Source organism: Microtus ochrogaster, chromosome 22 (genome assembly GCF_000317375.1).
Source record: "Microtus ochrogaster isolate Prairie Vole_2 chromosome 22, MicOch1.0, whole genome shotgun sequence".
NCBI classification, from domain to species: domain Eukaryota; kingdom Metazoa; phylum Chordata; class Mammalia; order Rodentia; family Cricetidae; genus Microtus; species Microtus ochrogaster.
Genome location: NC_022023.1, coordinates 16369171 through 16381456, shown reverse-complemented (window position 1 = coordinate 16381456; position 12286 = coordinate 16369171). Strand labels below are relative to the sequence as shown.

Genomic DNA, 12286 nt, shown 5'->3' with positions numbered 1-12286 from the left:
GAGGCAGGCGGATCTCTGTGAGTTCGAGACCAGCCTGGTCTACAAGAGCTAGTTCCAGGACAGGCTCCAAAACCGCAGAGAAACCCTGTCTCGAAAAAACCAAAAACAAAACAAAACAAAAAAAAGGAACACCACGACAAATCACTTGGCCTCCTTCAATTTCACACCACAATTTACAAGCATATCCCAATTTGGATTCTCATTTCAAAGAAAGTTGGAATGCTTTCTTCCAGACAGACAATGGCGGGTAAAAAAAAAAAAAAATCACTCAGATCACTCAGACAGAAGTCTAGAGGAGAGGTGCTGCTTTCCTGCATCCAGAAAAGCAAACACTGAGCCCAAGGTCAAAAGAAAAGAGAAGCTGTGATCATCCGAGCTTCCGTGAAACACTTATGGGTTTCTCAGGATGCTTGGTACTCGGCTTCATTCTGCTTTTTTTTCTCATGAGTGGTCAGCATCCTTTCACAAGACACAGACAACATTTGTCAGACATATCACACCTGATGGCTACTTGGAAATTGAAGGGAAATAACATTTGAAAGATTTCACTTTCCAAGTAGTCTTTGTGGCAAGGGACTTAAAATAGCGCTTGGCATCACAGACACCTGGGGCAGTTTTTTTAAAGACTGTAAATGACTTCACTGCTGTAACCTTGGCAATCTGGCCCCGTGATTTGTTGTCTAGGGTTTCATTTTCAGCCAGACACATCCCTCAGCAGGAGTCCCTCTGGAACATCTCTGTTGTGCTCTGGGACATTGAAAATGAGGCCTGGAATTTGGTCTTCACCGGGATCGCTTTCTCCATCTTCTGACTATCCCCACCTTTCCCTTGTGGGGACCACGGTCCCTAGCAAGGTTCAAAATCATTATCACTTTCAATCTCCCTGCAAGATCAGTTTTAGTATCCAGTTTAAATCATGCAACCTTACTTTCTTAGGCATTATCCTGAATCTACATCATCTCTTCAAATCAGCAAGGAGTTGGTAAGGAGTTAAAGCAGAGGAGATGCTATTTTGGCTTCAAGATGTCCAGGGTTCCATGCCAGAAAATGAAATCTACAACTCACCCCTGCTAAGTGGGTAAAAAAAAAAATCCCTTTCTTCTGGTAGAATTACGAGGTATTTTCCATTACTATGTATGCACTGGCGATTCAAAGTTGGAAAAAGGTTAATGACTAACTCTCTAGAAACCAACCTCAGGAGGGAACAAGGAAGGTGCACCTCAAACACAGTACAAGTCAAATGTTTCAACACCATGAGCAGCACCTGCTGTCCAAAAAGTGGGCTTTCCCAGCCACGGGGCCTTGGGGGACACCACTGAGGACTGACTATTGTTCATGGCAATCCCCGGTGAATGGCAGGGCTGTGAGCAGAACTTTTACAGAGGAAGAGGCTGATCAGAAAGAAAGAAGGAGTCTTATGACCTGCACCTTTCAGTTCCATTGCCCCCCCCTTCCATCTGTCTTGACATTTCTTCATAGAGAGAACTCAAAAGAGACCAACTCTTTCCTAAGGAAATGCAGATAAAACAATTAAAAACCTGGGAATCACAACGAAGATATTAGTAGAAACCAAGAAAAAGCATGGCTTAAACTGCCTAGAGTTATGAGAGGAAAATGATTGTTTTTAATGCGTGTGAGTGTTTTGCCTGCGTGTATGCCCTAATGCCTGTGGAAGCCAGAAGAGGGCGTCAGATCCCCCTGGAACGGGATTTACAGATGGTGACGAGCGCCCATGCGGGTGCTGGGACTCGACTCCAGCTCATCCGGAACTGTAGCCAGTGCTCTTAGAATCTCTCCAGCTCATAAAAAAAAAAAAATTAAATAAATAAGTGATTGTGTCAGACACGGTGGCTCTATTGTGACTAGTGAATGAGGCTGTGTGTGGCTGTATGAACAGTTGCTGGTACAGTCATAGCTTCTGCTGATGTCAAATGGCTTTGGAATAGAAGGACTGGCCTCTCAGACTCTCAGCTGACCTCTCGATCACCATCCCTCGGTTTGTCAATCCAGTTTGTTTCTTAAGGTTCAACCACAACGAAGGTCACTTCCACCAAATCTGAGAGTCGCCCTTTTAAATGTTCCAAGGATGGATAAACGTTGGCTGACACACAGAGCTCTGGTCCATGGATAGGCACGGCCTCCCACTCACAGTAGACTAGAGAAAAAAAAAAAAAAAAGGAAAACTGTACGTTGCCATTTACCAGGGTGTTTAGCAGCCAGGAAACAAGAGAGAAATGTGAAGGAAAACATGTTTATAGGAAGGCTTGCCTTTCTTAACCAACCCAGAAGGATGGGATGACTGCAAAAAGACAGACTGGGGCCTTGTAATAGGCCTGTTGTACTGGAGTCGCCCGTGCAAAGGCAACTGATGAGGTGCTAATGAGCACTAATCATTTGGTCCACAGAGCTGGAAAGAGGCTGATGGATGGACGGCTGGGAGAGCAGTTTGCTTCCTTCCGCAGAAACCCAGACTAAATCACAACATGTTCAGGCTAAGAAGATGAGACGCCTAGAATTTCCTCAGATGCCTAGAGCTCCTACTGTCTGGAAAGAGGTCAGTGAGGTAGGGAACTGGGAACAGATAAGATTTGGAATTCAGAGAAAGGTGGGAATGAGAAACTGAGCATATGGCGCAAACGCCTCTGGCCCTTTGGAGTGGGATGTCTGCAAACAACGTGCTCCCAGGGAATACCTGCTATGACATACTCCACCAGGAACTAATCTGAGCAACAGCTTAGAACAGAGGAGCTTTCCCCATCACTGCTGATTGAGAGAGAGCACAACCTGCAGCTTGGTTGCCTACTGCTCGTCAAGAGCTGATATTTACTCAGCCGCCAAGCCAAGCACCCTACCATCCAGCTTCTAACTCAGCTCTCTTCCGTGTCCCAAGGACTTCTTCATGCCACCTGGTTCAATTAGAACACATGAGTTTTATATCCAGTGATTGAGCCAGTAATTGCTTAACCTTTACACATAATATTTATGATGAATCTGATACCCCTTTCCCCAGAAAATTAATTACCGAAAATCAGAATCAAGGCTCAGGCTGGTTGGGTTTTTTTTTTTTTTAATCTTGAAAAAATGATAGGGAGAAGGCCTACCTTTATATATGAAAAATTTGAGAACTTGGGGGTTTTCTTTTGCCATCAAAGGAGCCTCAAGTTTGTAAAAATAAAAATAAAAAAAACCTCATCATAGGGAAAATCATAGGCTTTGTGCTCCTAATACAAACAATGATGAGCTACAGGAAGGAAAAGCACCCGTGTGCTGCATTCATTTGTGCACACATGCTGAGATCAATGAAAGCAACACAATGGGGTCTCTATGCAATAGAATTATGCAGGTATTTGCATGCATGCACTTGCTCATATGTGGAAGTGAATAAACGTCATAAATAACATAAAGATGAAGATGATTTGTTCTCGATCGGTTTGAGAAGGCAGGAAAAACCCACAACTCTGATCATTGCTTTTAAATAAAGTCATCAAGATTCCCTCTGTGTAGCTGTTGCATCACTCAGTCCAGAAATCTATTTTCTTAGTCAATAAACACAATGTCCTTGACTAAAAACTTTCAATTCTCCTAAAGAAATATCTAAGAACATACAAAGAGACTCCCACTACTAAAGAAGCAAAGAAGGAAAAATAATTTGAAAGAGAGTCAGATTCAACAACTATGCAGAGAAATTTGTTCTTCAGATTTGGGCAGGGTAAGTTCGCAAATCCTGATCTGTGTTTTCAGAAATGCCTGGGATTATGTTGAGTAGCTTTGCAGAAACCGGAGGTAGCTGGGGCCAAGCTGAAGGTCCCTTTTCAGAATTTTTGATGCATGAGATGCATGTATGTGCTTTGGGTGTGGGCCATCTTATACGAAAGGTTTCATTTGACTACGGGATCTCAGTATGGCATCATACCCATGACCTAGAAAGCACTGTCCCAGCCAAGTGAGTCAAAGCCTGCGCTGCCTTTATTAAAAGGTCCAGAGGAAGCACCTGTATAGAGAACAAGCCCTTCCAGCCATCAGATCCCACCCACCTCGTCTGCAGTCATGACCTTGTTTGCGTCTTCTGTTTTCTTAAAAGCTGAAAGACTGGAGGTATACTTAGGGACCAACTCTGGGCCCTTGACTCCTCCGCAGACCATTTTACTTTGAGACTGGCCATAAAACTGTTCCTCATCGGTGGAATGGCTTTCATGCCTTGATTTGCAGTCTCCTCTGGGGAAAAGTCAATACAGTGACAAGCACTGTCACTCTGACCAAGTAGCAAACAGGACTCAGAATGGTCAAAACTCCCTCTCTGAGGGTCAGACCCCAGCATCAGTGCCTTTGCTCCCATAAGCTAAAAGTTCATGGACTGTGAGATCAGTAGGCGGAGACAGGAAAAGGGGGTGGCTATGGGTGGGCCACCGAGGGTTTCAGATGGGATTTACAGGGACATGCCACTTGCATCTCAATGAGCTGTGCGGTCAAGTCCACTGCACAGAGGTTAATCTAGATGTCAACATTGTCTGACAGCACTGAAATTACTCCAGGGCAGGGCTCCTTCAGAAGTCTTAATATAACAGTCAATTCCATCCTGCCTGCAGGAAATGAAAGTTTTCTGCTTTGTGTGCCGAATCATTCAGCGCCAATTTTCTCACTGTTTGAAGTCCAAACTGTTTGTGGTCCTGGGATTCACCTCTTATTAAGACTTTCACAGAGTTTCAGATGCCAGATCCTCCATCCCACGGAAACCAGAGAATGTGAACCAAGAAAAAAAGGGGGAAATGAAAAAGCAGAAAGAAGAAAATCTTGACTGAAATGTACTCCTCTCCTATGGGTTGCAGAAATCAAGCTACCTGGATCAGGCTTTTTCTTCCTGTCCAGAGGTAGCTTCAAGGGTACCAGGTAAGTGTCAGGTTGCTTTGAAATAGAGACAGAACATGGGCTAATCTCCAAGGGGAGAAACTGAGTAGGTCCTACTACTCTGGATAGTATAAAAACTTAGTTTCTTTTTAAAGGAACACTCCCATGAATGCTTCTTAAATGAAATGATAGATACCAGATTTGGATTTGAGCATGTGATTTCTCACTCCTTTGAGGGGATCCAAAGGAATGCTAGACTACACAGTGCGGAGCTGGGTGCCCACACTACCTTTCCTCTTGCAGGAAAGAGGTCTGAATCCCCAACTGCCTAAAATGAGAAGAAACTGAATCCTCTCATAGATACTAAATGAAAGCCATACCTAAATGCCTGGGAGCTCCTCAGAAGTAGGAGTTCCGTAGGCTCCTTGTCTTCTGTGTTATCACAATCCACCTTCTATAAGAAACATCTACTTTGAGGACTTTAAATTTCTCTTGAGAACTCTGTGCTTGGAGATCCAATAAATACCTGGATGATTTAGGGGAAAAATCATTAATAGAATTTATGTTCTTACTAAAGAGGGAACTTTGCTTGCTGGGTTAAGTCATAATTCTTATGGAAAATGTCAAATCGGTCCTGGTTTAAAAGTTGGAACCTAGCTGCCCACAGGAAGGGCAATCTGAATTCTCTGCCTATGGAGAGGAATCAGGTACTCACATATTGAAAGTGTCATAAGGAAACCCATGGTTTTATGCAATTTAATATTGCTAATAAGAAGGAAAAGAAAAGAAAAGAAAGAAAAGCAAAGAAAAAGGTAATTCCAAGTTCTCTCTGGTGGAGCCCATATCTCCGCAGATCTCACAGAAAGGGGCCTCAGTTGTCACATCAGAAACTTGTTGCATGGACTGCGCACGTGCATGCGCGTGCGCGCACACACAGTGTTTGGAGAGAATGCACCAGACAAACAGAAGTCCTTTTCAGAAACTAAGATGCAAGTCCCTGTGCACTGAGGCAAATAGTCACTACCTCCACCACCATTCCCCATGCCTATCAGAGAGCATGACAGACTGCCATCCTCTCAGGTCCTCTTTTGTCTGACCCTCCTGGGAGAGGCTTCATCTGCCTTGCTGGCATCTCCAATACTAAGTCCCAAACAACACATAAGTGGAAAGGGTTTAGGCATGGTGAACTATCAGAAAACCAGGAGGGATATTATTTGAGATGCTCAGATGTTACTGTTAACATAATTTAGTGTGGGGAGCAGCAGATGAGCAAACTTGGGGTTGACCAACTTCCCTTTGGGACCTTTCTGAATATCTCTGCGGGTCCCTTCCAGAAGAAACACACAGTGCCAAAGAGAATCCCAACCTGCAACTGGTTGGCTGATTCCAGGGAGACTTCTCTGACTCTCTCGCCATCAAATGGGTCGTTAGGGTGCATGACATGCACGTGACTAAAGCTGAAAAGGAATGCTTTCCTGGTGATATTCGAACAATGCCCAAACAGGTTCTGAAGTCCACCCTGATGTTTTAATAATGGTGCCCAAACTTGAAATTCCCCTTCCAGCCCTGGTAAGTACTAGTTGAAACATTACTTGGTACCAAATAATGGGGATCGTAAAGAAATAAAATCATACTGAGTGACCACAGTTCACAAGGTCTTAGCTCAAGGAGACTTTTTTTTTTTGAGGTAAACACCTTATGCACTTTAGCAGGTTGGTGCCCAACCATAACAGACACTAGACACGGTGGAGATGTTTGAGGGTGGCTCCTGGGACTGCTGGAATCTGATTTTGCTGACTGATCATCCACAAATATTTCCATGCACCCCTCTAAGCAGAAAATTTCAAAGAATGCAAAAAATCTCAGGTAAGCGTAAAGATTTTACTGCTGCTTTTGGAAACAAGTATCCCATCAGCCTTACTCTTGGATATAAAAGAATGGGAAGAAAGTATGTACATGCAAAAAAAAAAATCTCTTGGTTTCTGATCCAGAGTCCAGATACTACTTGCTTTTCATGGGAGGTGGATGGGACTGTCTCCATATTTCCGACTTGAAATATGGGCATGTGAAGTCAGGAAGAAGGCTGGAAGAGAAGCACAGCTTCTCCTGAAGAAGACAAACTGCCACTTCCTGACTGGTGTGCCTAGATCCTGCACCAGTGTCCTTCAAACATACCAGGCACAAAATATTCTCTACTTTCCTTTATGGTCAGTTTTGTCAAGAGCAACTTTTCTGCCTTTCCCTCCTTGCCTTTCATTTCATCTCTCATTCCTAGCAAACAGCCTTAGAGAATAAGGAGTAGATGGAACTCAAAAGAGCCTTTCAAACTGAAGTAGATTCTAAGGGTCCATCTGTTCTAACTCTGTATATCTCGGGGAGGGGGGGGAGACTGATAATTAAAGAAATGTTGACTTAGCCACAATCACATGGGTTAGCCAAGCTCGAAGGCAGGGTTCTCGGTGGTCTTTCCGCTGTCTGAGTGTTCATCCAGCAGGGCTCACTCATCCTCACTTCTGCTGTAAAGCTCTTCCATTGGTACTGATTTATATAGCGTTTAGCACCAGAAGTACTTGCACTAGTGTGTTCCACAAGGTAAGCATCACCAGAAGTGAACAAAACTGTTCACCTCAAGCCTGGGAAAATGGAGGATCTTCACCTCCGGTGAAAAGTTGTCTCTGGGAGTAATGTGTGCATGACCTGCTGAGTGGAGGAAGGGCCCAAGTCCTTTGTCTATTGGCTAGTGAAGGCTGAGTGCCCCTTGGCAACCGCTCCTACTTCAGAGATGAAATCAGAGCACATAACTAAAAGGAACCTTGGCCATGACTCCCAGCTCTACAGTGAATAGCCACGTCATTCTTTGTCCGTTAAGGGGAGGTCCAGGTGACAGTGACAGGGCACAGAGATAAGCATGGGTTCTCCGGACCATTCATGAGCATTCACAGTGCAGTTGACTTCAAACTAAGTACTAAATCAATTTGGCATGGGGTAGACGCATTTAAGTAGGAAGCAGGATGGAGCAGGTGGCAGCAGCTACATGGGCTTATGGGATGTCAATTCTAGACTCATCAGACCACATTAGACTCTTTAAAAAATAAATAAATAAATAAATAATAAATAAATAAACCACCAATAACAATTTTCTGGTATGGGGAAGGCTGGGGTGGGGAATGAGAGAGAATATCCCCTTCACCCCAAGCTAAAGTAGTCTCAGACACTTTAGACTCATGCATGTTTTGACAAGGGAGGAAGAGGAGGATCAGACTGACTTGCTGGAACCAACCTCAGCCCAAGTACAGTGTGTCCTCAGAGACAACCGCCTCCTGCTCGCACTAGGCCAAAGGAGGATTTTCTAGGCATTCCAGAGTGATGCTAAGAGAAAAAAATGGCACAGTGATTCCGTGCTGTTAGGAGCTAAAGATTGAGGGCTAGAATAAAATGGGGGCATAACCAGACCCCCCATTACTCTGCACATAAGGAAAACATGGCACAGTGAAGTGAGTCGTATGCGTTCTGTGCCGGCACAGAGGAGTAAGATGCTCTGCACACCCCAGAGCCGTCACTATCCAAAGCCTGTTCTGTGTGTCCTTACCCTTGGAAGCAGTGGCAAGCCCTTTCTCCACTTTCCAAGATTCACATGGAAAAATCTCCTGGACACAGGGAGGTTGCCAGGATAGGAAGAAGGTTGACCCCGTTCTGCACCCCTCCTAACTCCATTGCCCCCTCTCTCACTTACTGATACACAGGCAGCTGATAGTGGAGGATGTAGAGAGGAGGTACCCCGGCTGCCAGTGTAGCTCATGGAAGTAGCACAAGGTCCCTTGAGCAAGTTCAGCCTTGTCATTTCTCCCAGCTCTCCCACACAGGCTCTAAACACCAGACCTCCACTTCTTCCAGCAACCCCCGCTCACCACGGAGCATCCCCTCTAACTGGGAATCTCTTTCTCCTCAGCTCCCACCCCCAGTTATCCCTTGCCTGGGAATGTCTCCCCCTTGGCTACAGGATAAAACCTGGGATGGAAACTACCACCCAGCGCTCACATCCCCAGCAGAGACCAAAGCCTCAGGTGGACTGAATCAAGGCGTAATAAGAGAAGTCATTGCCACAGGACAGCAAAGGGTTCATTTTTTAAGGGATCAATCCAAAGAGCCTCTCCCTGACAACTTCAAGGGCTGGGCACCCAGTGGAGTAAAAAGTTCCACACTGAATTCCTAGTTGACCCAGCTCTCTCCCCAGTCCAGCTGAGCAGGCTTGCTCATCCCTGAATCCCAACCATGGCTACAATCTGAGCACAGCTCTTTTCTAGTTGAATAAAAACATTTGTTGGTATTTAAAAAAGAAAAGTAAAATCACAAACACGTAATCCAGTCCTAAACCCGCCACGGAGTTGCCCATACTTCAGCTGCCTTTGACTGGTCGGGATATCTAGGCTGCAGAGTTTTTCAGCTGGCAAGGAATGGTATGTCGGCGGTTCCTGGGAGCTTCTGGTAAGAAAATGTCTGTTAGGTAGTTCTGTGCTTGGGATGAGGTGGAGAGACGGGTACCCTAGGAGGGGTACATCCCCTCCTCCCCAGCAAGATGGCTCGGTGCGGCTCCTGGGGGCGTTTCATTCTGTGTGGGAGCTGTCCAGAGACCGCCTGCCTCTTTTGCCATCCTCAGCAACACAGTTGGGAAGGCAGGGATTCTCCCTGGAGCTGGGGGTTTAGGGGACGGGCCCCAGGCCAGATGTTTCATTCTCACTCCCTGGTCAGCACTTGGTCCTCATTAGGATGGCAAAACTGCGGCACTGGCCACTCATTCATTGGACAGCTTCCAGAGAAGCTTCAGTCACCGCCCTGCCCGCCCCCCCCCCCGCCCCCTACACGCACCCAGCCCACAGAGTGATTTCTCAGTCCCTGCCTTTTTTCGCAACAGCTCAAAGGCAGATGCATTAATCCTTCCAAGGGCTTAAAACGTGAGGAGAATGCCAAGGGCCCAACGCAGGTGCCAAGTAGATTCTCTGCTGGCTTTTGCCAATGCCAGTGTCTGGCTCTTCGAAACACGCATGCCTCAGGCTCTCTGCTGGATTCCTTCCCTGGCAATGGGGTTTACCCAGGACTCGAGAGAACCTCTGGATTTGGGGAAAGCGAGATAAGAAAATAAGACCCACGGGGACGCCTAATTATGATCTACAAGCAAATAAGCAAATCCCAGAGCCCCGAAGCCTCTGTGTCCACATTAAGAGATGACCCCAGAGAACGTAGACTCTAAACCTCCCAACTCCCCAAGGGCCTGAAAAGGCAAGGACAGGCCCAAGAGTCTTCCCAGTGATGGAAAGATGAGTGGTAGTGCCCTGATAGGATTCTCAGCTGTTTTTACTTCCTTGGTTCGAGTCTCTAAATACACCAATTTAAATCCAGTTCTTCAGGTTCAGAGGATCGAAGCTCTTCAAACCCAGTAAGGAACTTGAGCGTGATTTACATCCACAAGGCTGGGGTTTGCTCTTCCCGGAGTCCCCCCCGCACTGACTTGCTCGGCGTTTAACCGGGCCATGGATGGCTTTGCTCTCGTGGGATCTGGTGTTGGCTTTTGTTCAGTAGTTACTCGTAGGTGTCATCGCTGATTCCCAAAAGCATTAGGACTATATATTTGTAGAATGGAAAAAAATTAGAAAACTGCCCCCAAAGAGGAAAAGGGGAGGAGAGTGGAGGCGAAGGTCAAGGCAGGCCGGAGATGTTTCCAAAGGGCCTGGACTTCCAGAATTGTTTCCTTGCCAAGCACCGCCAATGGGTCGCGCATGCGCATGGATGATTGCGCGTCACCATGCCTTCCTCCCATCCTCCCTCTCTGCCGGTCAAGACAAAGAGCTCTGGAAAGTCAGAGCTGAAGAAGCATGGCCACAGCTTAAGTCAAGGGAATTTCATTTGTGTTAATAATAATATTTAAAATGTTTCTCAGTTGTTAATGTCTTATGGTTTTCTGTATCAGCAGCGTCTCTATGTATTAGAGAAGGTAATTCTCTGTAGATATAGATAGATAGATAGTTATGTATATATATAAATATATATGTCAAACTGCCTTACAGGGTTTCTTTTGTTTTTTTTTTTTAAATTCAGTGTTGTATGTGTAGCAGGCACTTGAATTTATATGAAGATGTTCATTTCAGTCAAAGATGGAAGAAAGGAGTTGAGATGAGGAGAAAGTGGATATGAGGCAGGGAGAGAGGAGGCAACAGAGTATAAATGCTTGGCCACCAGTCCTACTAGCCGAGGATGTCCAGGTAGATTGGGGTGGCCTTCCCCAAAGCCTGGAGGATTTTGAAGATATCCTTAATATTCAGCCGCTGTTGAGGCTCCCTCTGCCAGCACCCCAGCATGACGTCATATACCTCTTTTGGGCAGACTCGGGGCCTCTCCAAGACGCGGCCTTGGGTGATGCACTCAATGACCTGTGAAAGCAAGAATAGAGAAGTTATATCCAGAAATCCATGCAAAGCTCACCCTTGGTCCGGGGACTTCTACCTAGCAACAGACACCAACTTAACTCATCATGGCCATATGCACAGGTTGATGTCTGGGTAGGAGGCAGGACTGCTTTTCTTCTAAGCCTGTGCAGGTGTTTTGTAAAGTATTTCATTGATATTCATTGTAAAAATTATTTTTGAGATTCTACAAGAATTGTAGCATTTATTCCTTCCCTTTCCTCCCTCCAAAACTCCCATATACCTCTCCCCAATCTCATTCAAATTCATTGTCTCTTCTTTTATTGTTATTATATACATATAATACAAATGTATACATATATGCATATTTATTCTTAGATATAACCTTCTCAGTCCAAATACCATCACTTGAATGCATGTTTTCAGTGCTGACCATTTGGCAACCAATCAGTGCTCTTCCCTGCTCCCGGCTTTCCTCAGCTGCCCACAGCTCTTTTTGAGCTACCAGAGTCACCACTCCTTGGGTGGGCCAGCCAGTTCAAGTCAGTTAACTTCCAGGGACCTCATCACCCTTGTTTGGAAGACTGGGGTCTGGATTTCCAGCAGGAGCAAATGCAACAAGAAAAACTGTGCTGTACCAAAGGGATGACTTCAGATGTAGGAGGCTCAGGTATGTTCTTTACAGTTCCAATCACTCAAAGGCATTTTCTTTTAAATGCTGAGAATTGAACGCAGGGCCTCAGGAACAGGCAATTTTTTGTACTAATTATCAACACTCTCGGTCCAGGTATATTTTAGAAGAATCATTTACTTTCCCACTGGTTTGTATCCATTCTACACAGTCCTGCGTTACATAAGGACATTTTAACACAAGTTATCTTGTACTCCGAGTGTATTTCCACTCTAAGACCCTATTTTCCCATCTTTTCCTTAATTTTAACACTAGACTTTACTTTTCTAATTAGAAAACACAGTATTAATCTTCATTCTGGTGTTTTGGTTTTATTTGGTTGCGTTTATTC

At 45.2% G+C, this 12286-nt stretch overlaps 1 protein-coding gene across 2 annotated transcripts in view; it reads right to left on the bottom strand.

The window, feature by feature from the left end:
* Positions 1-9698: 9698 nt before the first annotated feature.
* The window catches only part of Ntrk3 (neurotrophic receptor tyrosine kinase 3), a 360980-nt gene continuing 358392 nt past the window's right edge, over positions 9699-12286 (bottom strand). For both annotated transcript variants that reach the window (XM_005357742.2, XM_005357743.2), the window contains one exon: positions 9699-11270. In XM_005357742.2, coding sequence (XP_005357799.1) covers positions 11085-11270 — 186 coding nt within the window. In that variant the 3' untranslated portion in view covers positions 9699-11084. The remainder of the gene's footprint in view (positions 11271-12286) is intronic.